Here is a 20,747-nt window from a genome sequence, read left to right on the forward strand (position 1 = left end):
CATTCAAGTTGGAAGGGGTGCAACAATGCATTCACAACACTTGGCTAAAGTTGGACATTTGTAATTGATTAAGCGACCAAATCTAAAGGGTGCTCACCAATGGTTCCTCTTCATCCTGGAAAAAGTGACTGATGAAGTGCTGCAGGATTGGGCCCACTGCTGTTAAACATCTTTATTAATGACATAGATGAAGGTTTGGAGGGCATGGCTATCAAGTTTGCAGGTGATACCAAACTGGAAGGGATAGCTAATACTCCAAAAGACAGGATCAGAATTCAAAATTACCTTAACCAGTGACCAGAGAGCTGGTCCAAAACTAACAAAATGAATTTCAACAAGGACAAATGTGGGATATTACACTTAGGTAGAAAAAATAAAATGCACAGATACAGGATGGGTGACGCCTGGCTCAACAACAGTACATGTAAAAAAGATCTTGAAGTCTTAGTAGACCACAAGTTGAACATGAGCCAACAATCTCATCCCGCAGCTTAAAAGGTCAATGGGTTTTTGGGCTGCATCAAAAGGAGTATAGTGTCTAGATCAAAAGAAATAATGGTGCCTCTCTAAGCTGCTTTACTGTGGCTAATTCTGTGCACCTCAGTTCATATTGACAAGTTGGAAGATGTCCAGAGGTGGGCGACTCAAATAATCAAAGGTCTGGAAACCATTACCTATGAGGAGCGGTTTAAAGAGCTGGCCATATTTAGCCTGCAAAAGAAAAGGTTGAAGGGAGACCTGATAGCCATGTTTAAACATATAAAAGGATGTTATAAGGAAGAGGGGGAGGCCTTGTTTTCTGCTGCCCTGGAGACTAGAGGCAGCAGAATGAAGCAATGAATGGGTTAAAATGTCAAGAAAGGAGATTCCACCTGAACATTAACAAGAACTTCCTGACTGAAAGAGCTGTCCAACAGTTGAACTCTCTGCCTCGGAGTATGGTGAAGGTTCCTTCTTTGAAGGCTTTTAAACAGAGGCTGGATGGTCATCTGTGGGGGATGCTTTGATTGTGCTTTTCCTGAATGGCAGAGGGTCAGACTAGAAGGCCCATGTGGTCTCTCCCAACTCTATGATTGTATGATTCTACAGGTCAATCAGTAACAGAAGTGAGGTCCCCATTGGGATAGGATTTTGGGAAGTACAAGGGGGGTCCCGGTACATTGCACACTGAAGAAAAGGTGATTTTTACTTAAATAGAACAGATTTCCAGGGAGTATTTGAGGGATGCAGTACTTCTCAATGGATCCTTTCCTGGGGCACATTGTAAGATTAGGGATTGTAAGAAAACTGATTGTAGTGCAGTTGATGTTCCCCTAGGTTCCTCCAGTACATGTCAAAAGGACAACGTTACAGTCGCAGATTACACTATGTAACAAAATTTGAAAAAAAGGTCTGTTCCTGTTTTGAAAGTGTTATTTCCTCTTAATTGTGTGGTACTTACTTTGAAAGTTGTGATTATACTCCAAAAAACATTGTTTGTGCCACAAACTATGTTGAATTGTTTGGAACTCTATGAGATATTCATTGAAAAGCTATAGTAAAATGTGCTGTGATATTTCCCGCAAAAACAAAGGTTTTGTAGTTTAATAAACATGCTTTCATGAAAGAACCATTAGGAAAGAACCACTTCATTTTTAACATATTATACCTATGTAAGTTATACTTTTGGGTATGGGTACAATATTTCTTTTGTAGTCTGGGTATGTCCTTATCAGGAGACCAATGCTACAGAACAGAAAATGACTATCTTGGGTAGTCCTTTATGAGAGTGGGACACTTTGTATTGCCCTGCCACTGGTAGGTAACACGGATGGCAGGGAGTGGACATTTCATCTGCAAACTTAACAGACTTCAAAAGGGCATTAAAGGACAATTGGGCATCTCCTCCCAATGTCACTTTTTATCTCATACAAGTAGCAGTTGCACATGCACAGAAAGAAGCTGCTGCAGTGCTGACTTCATCTTCTGCTTTGTTGCTTTTTGCTATTATACTGACAATGGTGACATTTTTTACTTCTTAAGATCACCCAAACTTACAGATTGGCTCCGAGCTTTATGGATTGTCTCCAGAAACAAACTAAGATTTCAAATTCTCCACTTTTGGTGGGATTAGCTGCAGGCAAGTGGTAAGGGTTGGGTACAAATCTCCAGCTCAGCTGTGTAGTTGCTACAGTTTGAAAAACTTAATTATTCTGTTGATGTAACTTCCATAGCCTCTCCAGGGAGTTTATGTATTTATTTATTGAGCCTTTTCCTTCCCTCCCAATCATCCTGCCTCTCTTCTGCACTTATCAGAGTGGGGGTGGGGTGCGTGGGAGGGGAAATCTCAGGGCAAATGCTCATTTGATAAAAAGTGCACATACATAGTCTGTCCCAAAAGTAATGGGAATTATTTTTAAAAAGTCAAACATACATACAATTAGATTTATTCTCTTCAAAATAGGTTCCTGTGATTGAATACAGTGATTCCAGCATTGCTGCCAGCCTTCATAACAGTGGAGGGATTTGTCACTTGACATGTTGTTCAAAGCCCTTGTTGCAGCTGCCTGGATGCTTTCAACTGTACGAAAATGATGTCCTTTGAGATACATTTTGCGTTTGGGGAAAGAAATTGTACAGGACAAAATCAGGGCTGTACGGTGGAAATATTCAGAACAGCCTTCACATGAGCCACATTGTTCTCAGTTCTTGAAGTTGAAGGGTGCTGCTCCAGAGTTCTCTTGTCACAATCACGCTCTGGTTATCAGAAGTGCAGTCCAAAACAAATAGCAGAAAGCAGTAACCCAGCCAAAGTCAACATTATGGAATCAGGAGCATGAAGTCGAAACAATACCGATAAGGGTGAGCCAATACCAAAGTCCAAAGTCCGATTAGCGATGTTGAGCTGGAGAAATACAGAGTGACATCAGGAACAGACTGATTGAAATCACAACCCAGGATCCAAAATGCTGAGCATCCAAAGAGTAGCAGAGTCAGGATTCAGCCAAGAGAGGAGATTGACTACCACAACAAGCCTTCACACTGAGCCTCTTTATACTAAGATCTCAGCTGTTGCTTGTTTAGTGCTAGCTTCTCTGCTAATCTTGCAGACCTGTAAAACTCAACATGTCATCTCCTGTATTCCAAAAGTGGGTATGTTTAACGACTTGCTAGTCAGTTTTGATGTATTTGTCTCAGCTTGCTCAGACTGTTAGGGAATGATTGTTACTGCCAAAGGCTCATCTTCATTAGCAGCTGAACTAAGCTGGGGAGACTGTTGGGAGCTGCCGACCTTCATTGCCTCTGCTGGCCTTTCCAAACACTCCTCATCTTCATTATTGGAACTTGCCATGACACCTCTTCCTTTTTGTCCATGACAAGACACAAAAACTACGATGTAATTTGCTGATGTACCAACAAAGGAAGGTCAAAATGTATGCCCGGGTTCCCTTTCCACCTGCCTCAAACCCCACTTTCCTTGTCTGGCCCTTCTGTGCTTCACACCAAAATCATTCCTGTTACTTTTGGGACACACCAGGTATAATGTTTTAGATTTGGTGTTTTTAAATTGAATAATGCACTAAGCACACCTATGGCAGATATTTAATGGACGATACATGAATTCCCAAGGTATTCCTCCTATGACCTAACAAAGGGTCATTTGGAGTTTTCAGGTTTGGGCCCTGAAATTTCAGGCCTTAGACAGTCCTGGCAATCTTACTTTTCATGAGTGGCCAGGATGCAGAGAATGTACACCTTTCGGTACACTTGAAAATGTACAGTGTTCTCCTGTCATGTGTAAGGAGAACAAAAGCATAGCATTTTAACTCTACAGGTTGTACCAGTGTCCCTGGAAAATATGAATTGTTCTAGCTGACTCCTGTCTCACCCACGGAAGCATCAGCAGCCACTACCACCATCCCCTCCTCGCTTGACAATGGTGGTGGTGGTGGTGGTGGTGGTGGGGAGTTAATTTCAACTCACTTATTTGTAAGTAAACTGTCCCTCTCCTGCTTTGAACAAAAATTCACAAAAAGTAATGGGATCTGTAATGTTACAAAACATACATCCCAGCAAGTAGCACTGGGCATAGAAACAAAAGTGATGATGCTTGCCACCACAGCAACCTGTCCTACCCTCCACACCTGTAGAGGGCAACCTGATTTTCTGCTATTCTGAAGAGAAGGACATGAAGCAATAGTTTCAAATTGCAGAAAAAGATTCCACCTAAATATTACAAAGCATTTCCTGATGGTAAGAACTGTTCAACCGTGACATATGCTGCATCGGAATGTGGTGATGTTTCCTTCTCTGGAAGTTTTTAAGCAAAAGTTGATAGTGATCTATCAGGGGTGGTTTCATTGTGTGTTTTTGCATGGCAGGGGGTTGGACTGAATGGCTCTTGTGGTCCCTTCCTTCCAACTCTTATTATTCTATGATTCAACTTCCTGGTTTGTTGACTCCTGGTAACTTGGGGGCGGGAAGGGGGCTTGCACCTTCTAAACTGTAACCCTATGTAGTCACAGTGCAGCGCCAAATCTGTATTTTTCATACCGATTAGAGCTGCATTATATGGCAGTGTAGAACTGCTCTTAGTTGCCTTCCTCTACACATGTTATAACTGGTTGATATGCTCCTTGAACTGTGTTGGCCCAGAACTGGATACAATAGTCCAGTGGAAGTCAGAAAACAGTGACACTACTACTTCTTTTGATCTGGACACTGTATGCGGGTTCACCTAGCTCAGAATTACAATGGCTTTTTGGATGCTGCATCATACTGTTGACTCATGATTAGCTTATGATCTAGTTATTTCTGGCTTATAGCAACTCTAATGTGAATCTATCATGGGGTTTTCCAAAAATCAGGCCACTTTTATTCTTGTTGAAATCCATTTTGTTAGTTTTGATTAAGTTCTCCAGTCTGTGAAAATCACTTTGAATTCTGATCATGTCTTCTGAGGTATTACTTAGTCCCACTCCATCAAAACTTTGATAAGTTGGCTTCTATTCCATGTGGAGTAAAGATCTGCAAAAAATGTGCAAACTTATTTTGTGGTGTGTTGTTTAAACTATGTAAGGTAAAAGTAAAGGTTTCCCCTGATGTTAAGTCCAGTTGTGTCTGACTCTGGGGGTTGGCGCTCATCTCCATTTCTAAGCCGAAGAGCCGGAGTTGTCCGTAGACACCTCCAAGGTCATGTGGCCGGCATGACTGCATGGAGTGTTGTTACCTTCCCACCGGAGCGGTATCTATTGATCTACTCACATTTGCATGTTTTCGAACTGCTAGGTTGGCAGGAGCTGGCGCTAACAGCGGCCGCTCCCACCGCTCCCGGGGTTTGAACCTGGGACCTTTCGGTCTCCAGCTCTGTGCTTTAACGCACTTCGCCACTGGGGCTCCTATGTACTATGCTATTATTGACCAAATTATTAAAAGTGTGCTTAAAAGATGGGGTAAATGAATTTAGAAGTCTAGTTGAATCACAACAAATTGTGGTAATATGTGGGAGTTGCATTAAAGTGAAAAGAAAATGCAACATGTAACAAAAAATAATACATTTATTATAAACAAATTTGGTTTTGTGACATGTCAAAGGTACAATAAATAAAGGAATGCCCTGATCTGATTTTAATTGTTCTTCATTTGGGATTGACCATAACATGATTATGATCAATTAAGGGTAACATGTTAAGAAATATAGAATATCCCCAAAATATATATACCCTATAGCGATCATTTGAAGGCTAAATAAACACATTTATTTCGAGGAACAAATCTTATAATAAAAAGTTAAAGATTCCATCTTAAATTATAATTTTATACAAGTGTCACAAAATTTTATGTGCAGATTTTATACATGTGGACTTAATATGTGTGGGTATGAATGTAATGTATGTAAGGAATGAATGAATGAATGAATGAGAGCTAATACTTTTGAAGATACCATTCAAAATATTAAAGCCTGGAATGACAAAATCATTAACGACCTGCTCAGGAACTATAATTAAAACCTGCTAATGAAAACTGTAAAAGGAGCCCCCCCAGTGGTACAGTGTGTTAAAGCACTGAGCTGTTGAACTTGCAGTCCAAAAGGTTGCAGGTTCAAATTTGGGGAGCGGAATGAGCGCCTGCTGTTAGCTCCAGCTTCTGCCAACCTAGCAGTTCAAAAACATAAAAATGTGAGTAGATTAATAGGTACTGCTCCAGCAGGAAAGTAATGGCGCTCCATGCAGCCATGCCAGCCACATGACCTTGGAGGTGTCTACGGATAACGCTGGTTCTTTGGCTTAGAAATAGAGATGAGCACCAAACCCCAGAGTCGGACACAACTGGACTTAATCAATGGACTTGATTAATCAATGGTAAAGGTTTCGTCAGGGGAGACCTTTACCTTTACTTAATAAAAACTGAAATAGTTGACCTGCCTGGTAAACTGTGAAAAGAACTATGACAATGAAATGTTTACATCAAGTTAAGGAAATGTTTACAATGTCAAGAAGGAAGTCAGCACAAGGCTAACACCAATCAAGAAGAATCAACATCTGGTCCAGGAAACTAAGATGGAGCCAGGATGGAAGATGTCTATCATTCATTTACAACTTTAGGACAACATCAGCAAAATATTGTTATATACGTGGCTTTATGACAATCCAAAAATTGTGACAGAGACACTGTTAACCCACTATGCTCTGTTCCATTGGGAGGGAGAGAGATAGCGTGCCTTTGGAGAGTGTCAGATCTGCTATGAGAAAGCAGGATTCTATACACATGCTCCTTTTCTCATGGGAAGATGAAGGAGTGCATTTTGGATTAATGATAAGTGTTGCAGAAAGTCAGTTATTCTGTAGAGAAAGCAGCGGTCTGATCTTGGCATTGTTCTTGGGAAAAGAGGATGCATTTTGGAGTTTTGGCGTTTTAGAAGTTTTGGAACTGTGCATTGGCAGGCTGCAGGGAAGAAGGGTCTGGCCTAAGCAGGGGCTTCTCCAAGGAGGGAGACAAGATATGGTAAAATTTGGATGCATGAGGCTGAATGCATGAACACGTGTGTGAATGCTGAGTAAAACTATAACACCCCCCCCCTTTTGTTTTTTTATTAGTCAATATAACTGTAGTAGGTTGTTGTGGAATCCAGTGCAATTGCATGGAATCTGTATGTCTGTATGTCTAATGTTGTTCTTTGTGTAAAAATTCTGATATATCCTCTCACACTTAAAATTGCAATAAAAAACTTATGCTTTAAAGTTACTGAAAAGTTATTCATAACATTTTTGGTGTCAGAAGTGGGATATTCTTTTCCAGGTGAGCAAGATATTTTAACCTTTGTTTTAAAAGTTATTTGTGACACAAGGTGTTCAAATTGTCATCCATGCACTGCAATGAACTGCTCACATTGTTGAAGCAGAGGATTGTAAAACTCATTTATAGTTTCTCTTATCATTTTATGACACTTCTCTACTAATGTAATCTTTAAATGAAGTCCCCCCACCCCAAGAATTATAAAATATTAAGGGTGTATATATTTTCTGGGACACCTGAATAAATCTTTCTCTATTTATTGACATACTAGCTGTGCCCTGCCACGCGTTGCTGTGGCCATTTGGAATTCCACTGAATCGCCTCGCTGTTTCCAAGCCTGGGTGCTTGTATATATGGGCCTCCTTGCTTTGGCTGGTTGAATGGGACGGAGTGGTGTGATGGCTTCCAAATGTGAGGGTTTTTTATGTAGGGGAAATATTGGTTTGAGAGATTGAAGAGGAGTGAATAGTGTTGGTGCTTTGAAGCCTGGCCGCTTTCTACCTTGTGGAATTGTTGGTTGGGCAGGTCGAATAGCAATGAATAGTCTGAGTGCAGGAAGTATGAATATTGCAGTTAGTTACGTTTTGAATGTATTGAATGGCCTTGGAGGTTTGAGGCCTGGCTGTTTCCTGGTTGAGGGCATCCTTTGTTGGGAGGTGTTAGCTGGGCCTGATTGTTTTCTGTGTGGAATTCCCGTGTTTGGAATGTCCCTGTCTTTTGAGTGTTGTTTTGTATTTTGTGTCCTGATTTTAGAGATTCTATTGTTCTGTTTTCTTATTAGACCATAGTAATTATTACATATGATATAAAGTAATGTTATGTATTAATTACTGTTCTTAGGAATGTAGCACGCAAACATTGCAACATGTAATTCGAAAACATTGACTACTAAATGGCAGACTGGCTTGGATAAGTGAAGCTTGGCTAAGTGAGACTCTACTGTATTGTCTGTTTGGAGGCCAAGTGTGAATGTTGCCATTGGCGAGCTTGATTAGCACTGAATGGCCTTGCAGCTTCAGTGCCTGGGTGGTTCTTGCCTGTGAAGCTGTTGATGATTATTGTTGTGGTTGTGATTGTTTTCACAGTAGAGTCTCACTTATCCAACATAAACGGGCCTGCAGAATGTTGGATATGCGAATATGTTGGATAATAAGGAGGGATTAAGGAAAAGCCTATTAAACATTAAATGAGGTTATGATTTTACAAATTAAGCACCAAAACATCATGTTATACAACAAATTTGACAGAAAAAGTAATTCAATATGTAGTAATGCTATGTAGTAATTGCTGTATTTACAAATGTAGCACCAAAATATCACGATATATTGAAAACATTGACTACCAAAATGTGTTGGATAATCCAGAATGTTGGATAAGTGAGACTTTACTGTATTAGAATGGAGGTGTAGAGGAGGAAAAACTGAAAGTAATGGAGAGAGAACTCTTCCTGCTTCCCCCTCCTCCTCCTTCTGGCCCCCGCCCCTCCGTGGCCTCGGTGTGCCTGTTTGAGGGGGCGACGTGGGCAAGGCCCCTCCCTCCCACCTCGCTCTGTTTCCCTGATGACCATGAGGAGGAGGTCGTCCCGGAGAAGAGTGGCCGGGGAGGAGGCCTGGCCTCCCGGCCCTCTCCCGGCCAGGCCTCGCTGGGGGGAGGGCAGCGGTGGGGGGCTCTGTGTAGGCTTTGCTGGTCCCTCCTCCCTGGCGCCATGTTGAGGGCCGCTGGGTGAGGTTTTCTTTGTCGGCGGTGCCTCGGAGCAGGAAGAGGAGAGCGCGCGGGAGCGACTGTTGAGGGGAGGGATAGGGGTTGTTCTGTCCGTGCCTGGGGTTCGTTGTGGCGGAGGCGCACATGGAGCATTTTTGTTTTTAGGCCCCGTGGTGGTTCCTGTTGTTTATTTTAGTTGTATGAACCCAGAGGCATGGATGAGGGGTTGTGCTGGCAAATTTTGAGGTTGTGGGATAGGTAGTTTTGTTGTTTTGCTCGGTGCCGGGATTCCATTACCATTTTATATATATAGATGGGAACTATTTGGAATGAGGGGAAAATTTTTGCTCCATATTCTTCTAATATCCTCACTCTACAAGCTGAACAACTTTCGGAATAATTGCTTTGAAGGGCATCCTAACACACAAAAGCCACCCCTTCCCCCTTTAACATTGGTCTTTTTTGGACTGCCATCATTTACCTTTGTCCACATTCATAATATTGCAAAGCCTTTAGACCCTTCAGGTTTACTAAACCTTAAGATGCTTCATTTTATTTGACTTATTCTTTTCAAGATACAGTAGAGTCTCACTTATCCAAGCTTCGCTTATCCAAGCTTCTGGATTATCCAAGCCATTTTTGTAGTCAATGTTTTCAATATATCGTAATATTTTGGTGCTAAATTCGTAAATACAGTAATTACAACATAACATTACTGCGTATTGAACTACTTTTCCTGTCAAATTTGTTGTATAACATGATGTTTTGGTGCTTAATTTGTAAAATCATAACCTAATTTGATGTTTAATAGGCTTTTCCTTAATCCCTCTTTATTATCCAACATATTCACTTATCCAAGCTTCTGCCGGGCTCGTTTAGCCTGGATAAGTGAGACTCTACTGTACTTGGAGATGTTGCAAATAATGATGTTAGCATAATATTGGAGTAACAAGAGTGCAACATTTCTTCCACCTGCAACAGAAATGGGGTGTCCCAAAATATGAGACTTTCTTCTCCAGCCATAAAGATTCCAAATAGCAAACCTTGCAGCAGAAATCCCAGAAGCTACCATCACTGTTGTCAGGAACTGCCATAGTTTCTTGAGGCATACCATACCAACACTTTATCAGTGCTTCAATTTGTATTTGCATATCTGATTATTTATTCGGTATAGCTATGTATATATATATTGGATGAAGAGTGTTGTTATGCTTCTAAACATGCTGATATTAGTTGTAAAGGATTGCGAGGCAAGTTCTTATTAGTTACGAATGCTTATCTTTGGCAGATTTATGAGGCAACTGTGGGAATCTGCAGCAGTCTCAAGATTGTTCTCATAGGGCTCTTCTATATTACACTACAATGCAGTTCAAAGCCAACCTGAGGTAATGGTGGACAAAAAATGCATACCTACAATGCACACTGATTAAGCAGGAAGCAGTGCATTTTAAAAAGTCACAAGAAATTACATGTGTGGCCATATAATGCTAATGCAATGAACAAGATCCAAATAAGTCATTGATCCAGGGCAAAATTGGCTCTGCAAAATAAGGAACATACTCTAGATGCCCACCCTGATGAAGCGCAGTAAAGAATCCTGAACAGGGGCATCCAAAAATGCCCCAAGGGCATGGCTGGGTAGCAGGGGGCTAACTAGCCCCCTGAGAGAAGTAATTACCACCACTACTAACTGTCACTTTCCCCCACCTGTATGCCTTCAGCGAGCTGATGTGCATCTCTCTGGAAACAAGGGGGGGGGGGCAGTACCAATTTTGGAGAACATGAGAAATAAACAAACAAATATAAAAATATTAATTACTATTGGAAAACAGGAATCAAATCTCATCCATTGAAACTATCAACCATAGTTGCCAAGTCAGAATAGATCTGTGCAGTTTTATCTGTAAAGTGATGAGCAAATTCACTACAGAGGCCCTTGAGCGGCCTAATTTCTCTACTCATGGATTAGGGCATAATAACACTCTGACAGTTCATAATGGGCTGCATCGGGTGGTCCTTCAGAAACAGCAATAGTTGCATGAAGAGTTTGTTCTGTTTTGGATGCGTTGAAAAGCTGCCATTTGTCGTTCAAATAGGTTCTATCCCATACTTGGTCAGACTCAGCCTTTTTGCAAACATTATGCCTTGCTGTAATTTGCTTCTTTTTCCACTGCCAGGTGTCTGCAGAACTAGAGGCATGATTTGGCTACACTTTTCAAGACGAGCTGATTAGGAGCAATAGAAATGCTTGGAGGCTAAGTACAAATAATTGTAGCAGAACAAACTGCTTACAGCGATCATCATTTTACATAACATTGAGCAACAGAATATTTAGAATCTGATCTGTACCTTTCTGAATAGAACACTATAAATTAAAAAATGATTCTGGGACGACTCCAAATAATGTAAAGCAAATAAAACTTAAGGCAAGATTTTGGAAGGATGGCATGAGGCCTACAGCATTAGAAAGATGTGGGCAGATTCCAATTCAAGCAGAAGGCTGGCTAATTAAATATAGGTAGCATGCAGGTGGATGACTGCTGTGCTCAGCAGCAAATGAAAGCAGGAGGGGAGCTCACCGATCAGAATGGAATAAATAATGGCATGGCTGCAACACCTCTGAGGCTAAAAATGAGCTATTTCGGCATACTTATAACAGCCTCCATCTCAAACCAGAGATGATTATCTTCCTACCCTTTCCCATGTCATGTTCATTCACTAAGCCATAGGTTTACCTGCAGTTTTCAAAATTGAAGATACTGTATGCTAGAAAACCATATCATTAATCTGCAGCAATTGCTTGCAATGTAATAATATTTATAATTCTATACTGTACCTGAAGAAATGGGTTTATTATATCCATGTGAAAAAAACCCTGGGCTCAAGTTTCTCCATACCCTTCAAATTAAGCAGCAATATTTACCTGTGATCCTGTGGAATATCGTCCTGGAGTTCGGGATCCAGAGGTTTTGCCTGAGCCAATGGAGCTCTCTGTACTTTTCCCACTACAGCAGTGTGTACGCAGGCATTTCCCATATTCTTTACGTACCTAAACAATCCAGTTGAAATATTTGTTAGCATCTGTTAACGTCTTTAATAACCAATTATTTCTATATATTGATTATACTGGCAATTTTATATTTGTAACCCATGCTTATGGAAAGTTCTTCTTTTCAAAGAACTTGCAGGATTTTCCAGTTTTCCCAAACATCAGAGTAACCCATGACTTTGGGCATGTGCTACAGTTGGTTACACCACCATCTCACTTCCCCTGGGCTCAGACAGCCTAGGGACAGGGGATGGCACTTACCTTGCCTCTTTGATTTTCCATTTATGACATGAAAATAGCATTGTCCATCACTTTGCATATGGAATGGTAATATCCAGAGTGATTAGGTGATCAAAAAAGGGAGAGGAATGGGAGAGAGCCAATTTTCCTCCCTCCCCTCTCTTACATCCAGGGCTGGTTTAACCTATAAGGCCGCTAAAGCGGCCGCCTCGGGCGCACACCTCTAGGGGCGCTGTCGAGGCGTCGACAGCGCCCCCGTAGTGCCGCCGATGCTGCTGCTGTGCCACCGCCGTTTGGCTCAATGCCCTTGCAGCCTGGGCTCAACACAGGCGCAGATCGCCAGCCGATCTGTGCCTGCGTTGAGCAGGCAGGGCGGAAATGGGCGATCTGTCCTGTGCGCACGCGCGCAGGGCAGATCGCCCATTTCCATGGAGCCTGCTTTCTTGGTGATTGGGGTTTTTTTGGGGGGGGGGCACCAAAATCCTTTTTTGCTTACACTTGAAAATTTCCTTGGGCCGGCTCTGCTTACATCACATCTTCATTTTGGGTATCATCACTCCACATGATGAGTGACAAACAGTGCGGCTTTCATGGGGAGCAAATTGAGCAGTGTCAAACTGGTCGGCCATGCAGCCATCATCTAGCCACTGAGGTGGTTTGAGGCTTCGCAGTTAAATGGCATATTACTCACAGAGATTACAGCTACATCTCCTTTCCCTTGAGGAATTATGCAATGCCCCAAATTGGAAAGGCCTGGCAAGAAGACGGGTTTTGAAGATATGAAAATTAGCTGAAATTGACAAATTGATAATGTTGATCAAGTAGAAATCCTTGATCAATTTCAAGAAAAACTGGGACATTATCACCACCTATTTACACCAAAGATGGGGACAAAATTCTGCTAATGGTTTTCTGATTCAGAAGAGTGTTGTCAAGTAGAAATGGCTATACAGTGATAGTTTAAGGGAATAGAAAAATGAGAAATTAAAATAATTATATAGATAGTATGTGGCTTTATACATCAGTTCATAATGTTGCATGTGTAGGTGTCTTTAATGGGGGTAGTGTAAAGTTATAATGATTAGGATGATTGTTTTAGATTCAGTTTTATTAATTGTTGTAGGTTAGTATTTTATATTAAGAAAAATGTTTTTATGGGGAGGATTTATTTTGTTTGGTGTAATTTGTTTGTATTTGAATGAATAAATTAATGAATGTATAAGTCTTTGTTTGTATAATGGTAGGTTTGTTTCAATGCATAAAAAATTACTACAAAAAGGAATAATGCAATGTCTTTACCGCCAGTCAGCAAAGCATAGAGTGTCCCCCTCTGATTATGGAAAAAGACATATGTGTACATATGCACGTATGAGCCCTCCTCAGCATAATGAAAGTCTGAAAGTCTCAAATTGGACTAAGTCTTGTGTTGGCCAAGCTTTTGCAAGATTGCAAGTGCTTACAGCAAAACTTGCATAGGATGTCTGCTTCATAATTGGCTATTCTGTGCACCCCAAACTGTCCGTATATTCTTTGTTCTTTCGCCAGGCTTTATTCTTTCATCAGTTCATTTTCTGAGTCATTATGCCACTCACCTTCCTTAAAGATACAGGGCTACTTGCCACGGCAGATTGATTGATGGATTGCTGACTCTAGTTTTATTTGATGCCACCCCATGCATTGCTACTCTATATATTGAAGGTTATGGGAAGAGGGAGGAATGCTGAACAAATTGGACAATCTCAGCTCAAGCACAAATGCATTTTTACCAGGCCTGCCGAACCTGGATCAGCAAGGCATTGAGTGTCTCTTCCCTCTTCCATTTATGCATACTGTTGCTTTGCATTCGTCATGCACTTCACTTTAATAAAAAATCTTTGACTTCCACCATTACCTTTCCCTCAGTGTAACATACAGATTCTGTTCCATTCGCTACAAAAACTGGCTCCATGATTAATGCTTGATTCACAAAAAACTCCCACATCTCCTAATCCTTCCACAGACTCATTCATAAGTTTATTTTGTTCAGTTTATGCAGTAATATGTCATTCTTATATTTCACAATTCTTCATAAACATGTTAATCCTATGTGACTTTTAAAGTATTTTATCCTGTATTTATATTCAAAATATGCACCTTTAAGCACATACTGGCTATGATGCATTTGAGTCACTAATGCTTATGTGAACTGGCTCACAGTTCGGCTGTGACATCAGAAAATGCAAGATGCTATCAGTAAATTATCTAAGTAATTGCTAGGCAACCAAATGCCAATCTTACGTCTCTTCACCAAACTTACCTTTTTCTGTAGAACACAGTGGAAAATGAATATAAACATTCCCTGTAGAGAATTGAAAATGGTGAAGAGGTATGCCATGATGACTGTGCTTTCATTAATATACATGAGTCCAAAGGCCCACGTCAATCCTAATAGACAGAGCAGAGCTATTGCACCAATAACCCAGGACCTGTTGGAAAGAGAGTAAAGAAACAAACAAACAGAAAAGGAAAGTATCTTTGCTTTACAGAGAACACACCACAATGTACACAATAAGCATTTCATGCTGTTCTTGGGGGAGAAGAAAAGCATTTCTGAGAAATGCACTTCTGGAATTCAATGTATTTTCTTATCAAATGTGTAAGGTAGAGAGAAATGTCATGAGTATGAAAATGTCTCTTTTGAAAAGCAGGTTTGGGAAGGAGCACAATAAATTAAATGGAAGATGAATACTGCACAGAGGAGGAAAACACAAAATGTTTCGAATTTGCCCCCATTCATTCCATGCATGTTGCTTAAGATATCTTTTTAAGAATATCTTTGTAAGAATTCATCCTAGACAAATCCACTGGACAAAAGAATAGGAGTATCCTTTTGTGTAACTCCTTTAACTTTCACAGAGTTTATGGAGGTGAACTAGTGTCCACTATGACAGTAGCTATTTTTCTTTACACATTTTCTCCAATAGTCGTGATTCCCCAATTCTTTGTAATTATTATTTCCCAAAGGGTCACATATTAAATAATTTGAAACACAATATAAATACAGTGTAAGGCAATTCTTCTGACAGGTGATGGTTTAGGGAGCCGCATGATCCAGGGTCTAGACTTCTTTGAGTAGCACTGGCTCAGTGGGTCAAGTGTTTCTCTTAGAATTTTTCTGAGATCATCTTTGTAGTTGGTTCCTGTTATAAATGCTGCTTTGGCTAGCTAGGGAAATATGTATGACCCCAAAAGAATGGGGAAAAGAAAACAAAATGCAGAAAACACTAGTCAAATTTGACCAAGGAATAACCAAACTAGACAGATGCAAATGATATACACCCTAGTTCCCTGTTAGAAACCAAAGAACCGCTTTCAAAGGGGTAGCCAAATTATAAACAATGTGAAGGTGATGAAAATGGCAAGGGGGGAAAGTGGCATGCTTGATGCCCTCTTCAAATAAGGTTGTTCTAGTTTCATAATGGGTGTTCTACTGATTTTATGTGACTCTGGATGTAATCTCTATTTTGGCATGGGTTATTTAGAGATATCATATTTGGGCTGGATGAGTTCATCCTGTGCAGAGGCTGCTCTATGCTATGTATAGGGAACATTTCATACATATAGGAGGTTATTCCAATAAGCCTACAAAAAACTCCCTCTTATTGATGCAGAAGCCAAAATAGATACTGAATTCTAAAAGTAAATTATGATTATCCTAACAGCAAGGTGGGACGGGGCACAGGACAGATCAATCTGAATGCATGGATCTATTGAGAAGTTCATTTATACTAGACTTTTTATTGATCTTGTCCTGTATGATATTTCACAAAAAAAAACCCCATCAGAATATTTAATTACAGATGTACGAAAAAACACATTTGTGTTTTTTTTTTTTTACCCTTTATGGTTTTAGTGTTTACTGAGATTGTTCCTCCGCCCCTATTTTTGATTGCTCCTAGGAGCCCTATTCAGAATTCTACAGAATTTTACCCTCTGAATATTTAGTTATTATTATTGTCCTGGTTTTAATTCTGTGGATGTGTTTTTATTTTTTTATGTAGTTATGTTTTTAATTGATTATTCTGTGTTTTAACTTGTGCTGTCGGGCTTGTCCCCATGTGAGCCGCCCTGAGTCCCTTTGGGAAGTTGGAGACGGGATACAAAAATAAAGTAGTAGTAGTAGTAGTAGTAGTAGTAGTTGTTGTTGTTGTTGTTATTATTATTATTATTATTATATTATTATTGAATAATGACGAGTCGATTGACGTAACATTCTAAAGTTGTTTTAAGTGGATTTCTGCAAGAAAGTTATACAAATGTGGTTCTGAAAAAATGAAAGGTCTGATTCTTCAACCATCTAGGCACCAGACAAATTTTTTTAAAAAAAAGATTGCAGGAAAACTCTTTTAAAATAAAAGGAAATTCGAGAATAATTTGTTTATGACATGAGTTATTATATAATGGCGAAAACTGAATTTTATTATGTTCATTGTACCTAGTAAACATAATAAACATAATAAAAATCTCATTCTTTTTCAGGAAGAATATGGTTAAAATAGGAGCAAGGACCTCATCACATGGAGATCCTTAAGTTGGAGGGCAGTGTGGGCATCCATGGGGTAGTGTGGTGAATCAATCAGGCAGTAGGGTAAATTATTGGGCAGTGCCCTGCATTGCCCTCTTGTTATCCCATGATGAAATCTGTCTGGACCTGACCTTTCCCCATGCTGGATCCAGCTGGTCCCATAAGAACACAGGTTCACCCATGTTCTCAGGACTGCCACTTGGCACGCTGCCGGGATGCAGCTGGAAGTAGCTCTGCATCATTTAATATTACTTAAATGCTTCAGTAGTTTTAATTGGGGGGGGGGGGGGGGACTGAGGACTTTGGATTACAGCTAGAATGGTGATGTGGCCGCAGTCCATCTTCTCATGGAAGATTAAATTCCTGTAACTGTAATTGTTATATAGATGACAGTTCATGCATTGGGATCATTCAGTTAACACCAAATATGATAATTGCAGAGGCCTGCATGAAGGCTTTGTAAACACGAGTCATGCCCTGGAAAAATAAGGTTATGAGATGGCCCATAGTGCAACTATGAGAAGAAATAGTGCAATGAGGGGGACACACTAATAAATATAATTTCAAGAACATCATACTTAACAGATGCAAAATAAGCCATATCTGCACTGGCCTTAAGCTGTATGACTCTGCATCCTGGCTTTCTACCCTAGTTTTGGCAGGTTGGTCATTTGCTTGAATAACCCTTTTCATGCTATATTTATGGTACACTGAATCACAGACAGTGTGATAGGAAGGGCTGGTATGCAAATGTTGCTATCTTTTAGTGAGGGGAAATATCAAGAGGAATTAGATATAGTGTATTTTTCATCATAATTGCTATTTTGATTAATCAGTGATTGAGGCTTCTGTTGATCAATCAAAATGAGAAAAACCTTTAAAATAATATTGCTACAAAGCCGAGGTTAAATACTGCATACATAAAACTGAGCATATGAAATGAAACTGAATGAGCTTATAAGTGGCCAGTCAGTATCACTGCAGCAAACAATTTTGGAATAGTTTATAAATTACAAACATGTGTCAACAGTACGTTGTTGTGACCCTTGTGGCTTGAAACCAGCCTGAAGTTTAGTGGAATTGGTAAAATCAAATGTTTCCATTATAGATGCTCAAGGGCAATGGTTCTCAACCTGTGGGTCCCCAGATGTTTTGGCCTTCAACTCCCAGAAATCCTAACTTCTGGTAAACTGGATGGGATTTCTGGGAGTTGTAGGCCAAAACACCTGGGGATCCACAGGTTGAGAACCACTGCTCTAGGGCCTACAGAGGCTAAACAGAGTAGCTGCAATGTGGGATTGAAAGGGGTATCCCTTAAACCCAAAAGGTGGTACAGTAACTTCTATGGAAGTCAGATACTGTATCCAACCCAATGCTTTTTAAAGTTTCTGTTAAGAATATTGCATCTAAGATCAGTGGAGTGTTATTAAGACCATATTTGTTGACATGGGTTGGGAATATTTTTCTGAGAGCTAAGGCTTACAAATAATGGGAATAGATATGGTTGGATTCACAGATCTATGAAGCTTCTAAAAATCCAAGTACAGCAGAGTCTCGCTTATCCAACATTCTGAATTATCCAACGCAGTCTGCCTCTATTTTTGTCAATATTTTGTAGTCAATGTTTTCAATACATTGTGATGTTTTGGTGCTAAATTCGTAAATACAGTAATTACTACATAATGTTACTGTGTATTGAACTGCTTTTTCTGTTGATTTGTCGTAAAACATGATGTTTTGGTGCTTCATTTGTAAAATCATATTTTGACGTTTAATAGACTTTTCCTTAATCCCTCCTTATTATCCAACATTTTCAGTTATCCAACGTTCTGCTGGCCCGTTTATGTTGGATAAGTGAGACTCTACTGTATTATAAAGGAACTGGTAATGTTTAAGCAAAATAGGGCAAGGGAAACCTAGCTGATTTCCAATATTGAATATAACTGGATTGCTCCTTTAACTATGGCACAGTCACAGTGGACTGAATCTACCAGTGAAAGCAAACCATGGATCATAAAATTCCCCACACATTTTATTTGTGCAGCTGATTAATAATTACCTGAACACATATAAATCATACCAACATATTGACCAGTTTTGCTAGTTTTCTTTAATCTGTTGTGCAGCCTGACATATTTTGGATTGCTCTATACTAGGAAGCAAAAGGTATTTTTAATATATATGGTTCCAAGTTATGTTCATCTGCTACAAATCAATTACAATTAAAATTTTATGCCATCTCTTTACCCATAGCTCCCTTCCAAGACTCCTTCCTCCTTCAAACTGGAGAAAACTACTTAGCAATGTACATTTCCCTCCTGATCTGCATCCTCTTGTTCTTTCCATTCTCTTTTGTTTCCTAGAAGGCCTTTAGATGGCATCTCACTCTCTTGAGTCATAGGGCCTTCCACACATCGCTATATCCCAGAATACCAAAGCAGAAAATCCAACATTACCTGAGTGGACTCAGATAACCCAGTTCAAAGAAGATATTGTGGGATTTTCTGCCTTGATATTCTGGGATATAGGGCTGTGTGGAAGGGCCCATAATTTGTTAAATTTCAACTGAAGTCTCTACTCTAAAATAATACACTTGGAAACAATATCCAAGCACCTTCTAGTGTAACTTAGGGCACATCTACACAGACACTATAATGCTGTCTGCAATCAATTTGGGAGGAACCGATTTCATTGTACGGGTGATTAGACTAACAGGATTGTAATGATTTGATGCCAGGAAGGTGATTATGCCAACCATGAAACCGAGCCGCAAAATGGCTATGTGGGTTTGCCCTGCCCCCCTCTCCACCCCAATTTCTGGGAGACTATGCACCAGTAGCCAGAGACATAGAAGGTGACAAAAAAGACAGTGATAATAGAGGTAATCAATTACTCCTTTCAAGGGTTGATAGGTCCCCTGATAGCCAGCCTTTTCCTTGGGGCCTTTTTTTGCAACCTCCTCACCCTCTTGTTTCAATTTCTACAGAGTGCTTCAGCAAGGGTGAATGTCAACAATGCACTACTAATTCTGCAGATCCGATTTTGCCCTGGGAGGCGGGATATATTGGGATCTGCTTCAGTGCATTAACTCGGACTTTCCTATGATTTTAATGTGCTGTATACTCTTTAATCCGTAATGCAGCACGCATTGGCACCATACAGTTTGGGGCCACCTCAGTTTCTAGTAATCTTGGAGCTACATAAATGGTCTGTGTAGGTGGGAAAAATAGAATTATAGCAAAGTCACCGGGGAAGAATCATCTCAGGACTAATTGCCAGTATACCACTGGCTTTTTCTAATTCATTCCCAGCACATTCTTTTATCTTCTACATAGCTACAAAAAGGATGCCTCCAACCACTGATCCCTTCAAATGCCTACAAGCAGAAAGGCAGAAAGGGGAGGGGAGCCCTGCGACAACATCAAGGGGCTCTGTACCCACCACTTTTAGAAACTGAAGGTTCTAACTTAAACATTAATGAAATAAGTAATAAGATGAGAGTAATCACTTCTTGAACTATTGGGATAATATGACTGGGATAATTTTAAAGCTCTAAGATTGATTGATTGATTGATTGGTTTATATCTGCCTTTCTCTCAATAATGAGATTGAAGGAACCAAACAATATAAATTCAACCAATACCAATTATAAACTATGCAAACATGTCAATAGAAGTATAAATATAGAAGTTATTTGAAATGAGTATATGTATAGATCGGAAAAACAGAGAATCCTGGTTCATGGTGTTTTACCAGGGTGTTTTTTAAATGAAGTTCAGACTCAAAGATTTGTCATCCCAGTGGTTGTATGGATCTTATTGCTATGGTGATTTCTGCTTTAACTTGAGCTTTCCTGGGAGCAACAAGATATTCAAGCAAAATAAAATGTGCAAACCTTGAAGCAAACTGGAAAGTCCT

At 40.0% G+C, this 20,747-nt stretch overlaps 1 protein-coding gene across 20 annotated transcripts in view; it reads right to left on the minus strand.

Moving 5' to 3' along the window:
* adgrl3 (adhesion G protein-coupled receptor L3) overlaps nucleotides 1-20,747 on the minus strand; it is a 463,017-nt gene that overhangs the window by 55,647 nt on the left and 386,623 nt on the right. For 19 of the 20 annotated variants that reach the window (XM_062974088.1, XM_062974092.1, XM_062974094.1 and 16 more), the window contains 2 exons: nucleotides 14,562-14,730; nucleotides 11,900-12,025 (listed from right to left, as the gene is read on the minus strand). In XM_062974088.1, the coding sequence (XP_062830158.1) occupies nucleotides 11,900-12,025; nucleotides 14,562-14,730 (295 nt within the window). Of the gene's footprint in view, nucleotides 1-2,410; nucleotides 2,885-11,899; nucleotides 12,026-14,561; nucleotides 14,731-20,747 lie in introns of those variants that run through there. The other variant, XM_062974091.1, reaches the window with a different exon arrangement.

This window comes from Anolis carolinensis, chromosome 2, assembly GCF_035594765.1.
Source record: "Anolis carolinensis isolate JA03-04 chromosome 2, rAnoCar3.1.pri, whole genome shotgun sequence".
NCBI lineage: Eukaryota > Metazoa > Chordata > Lepidosauria > Squamata > Dactyloidae > Anolis > Anolis carolinensis.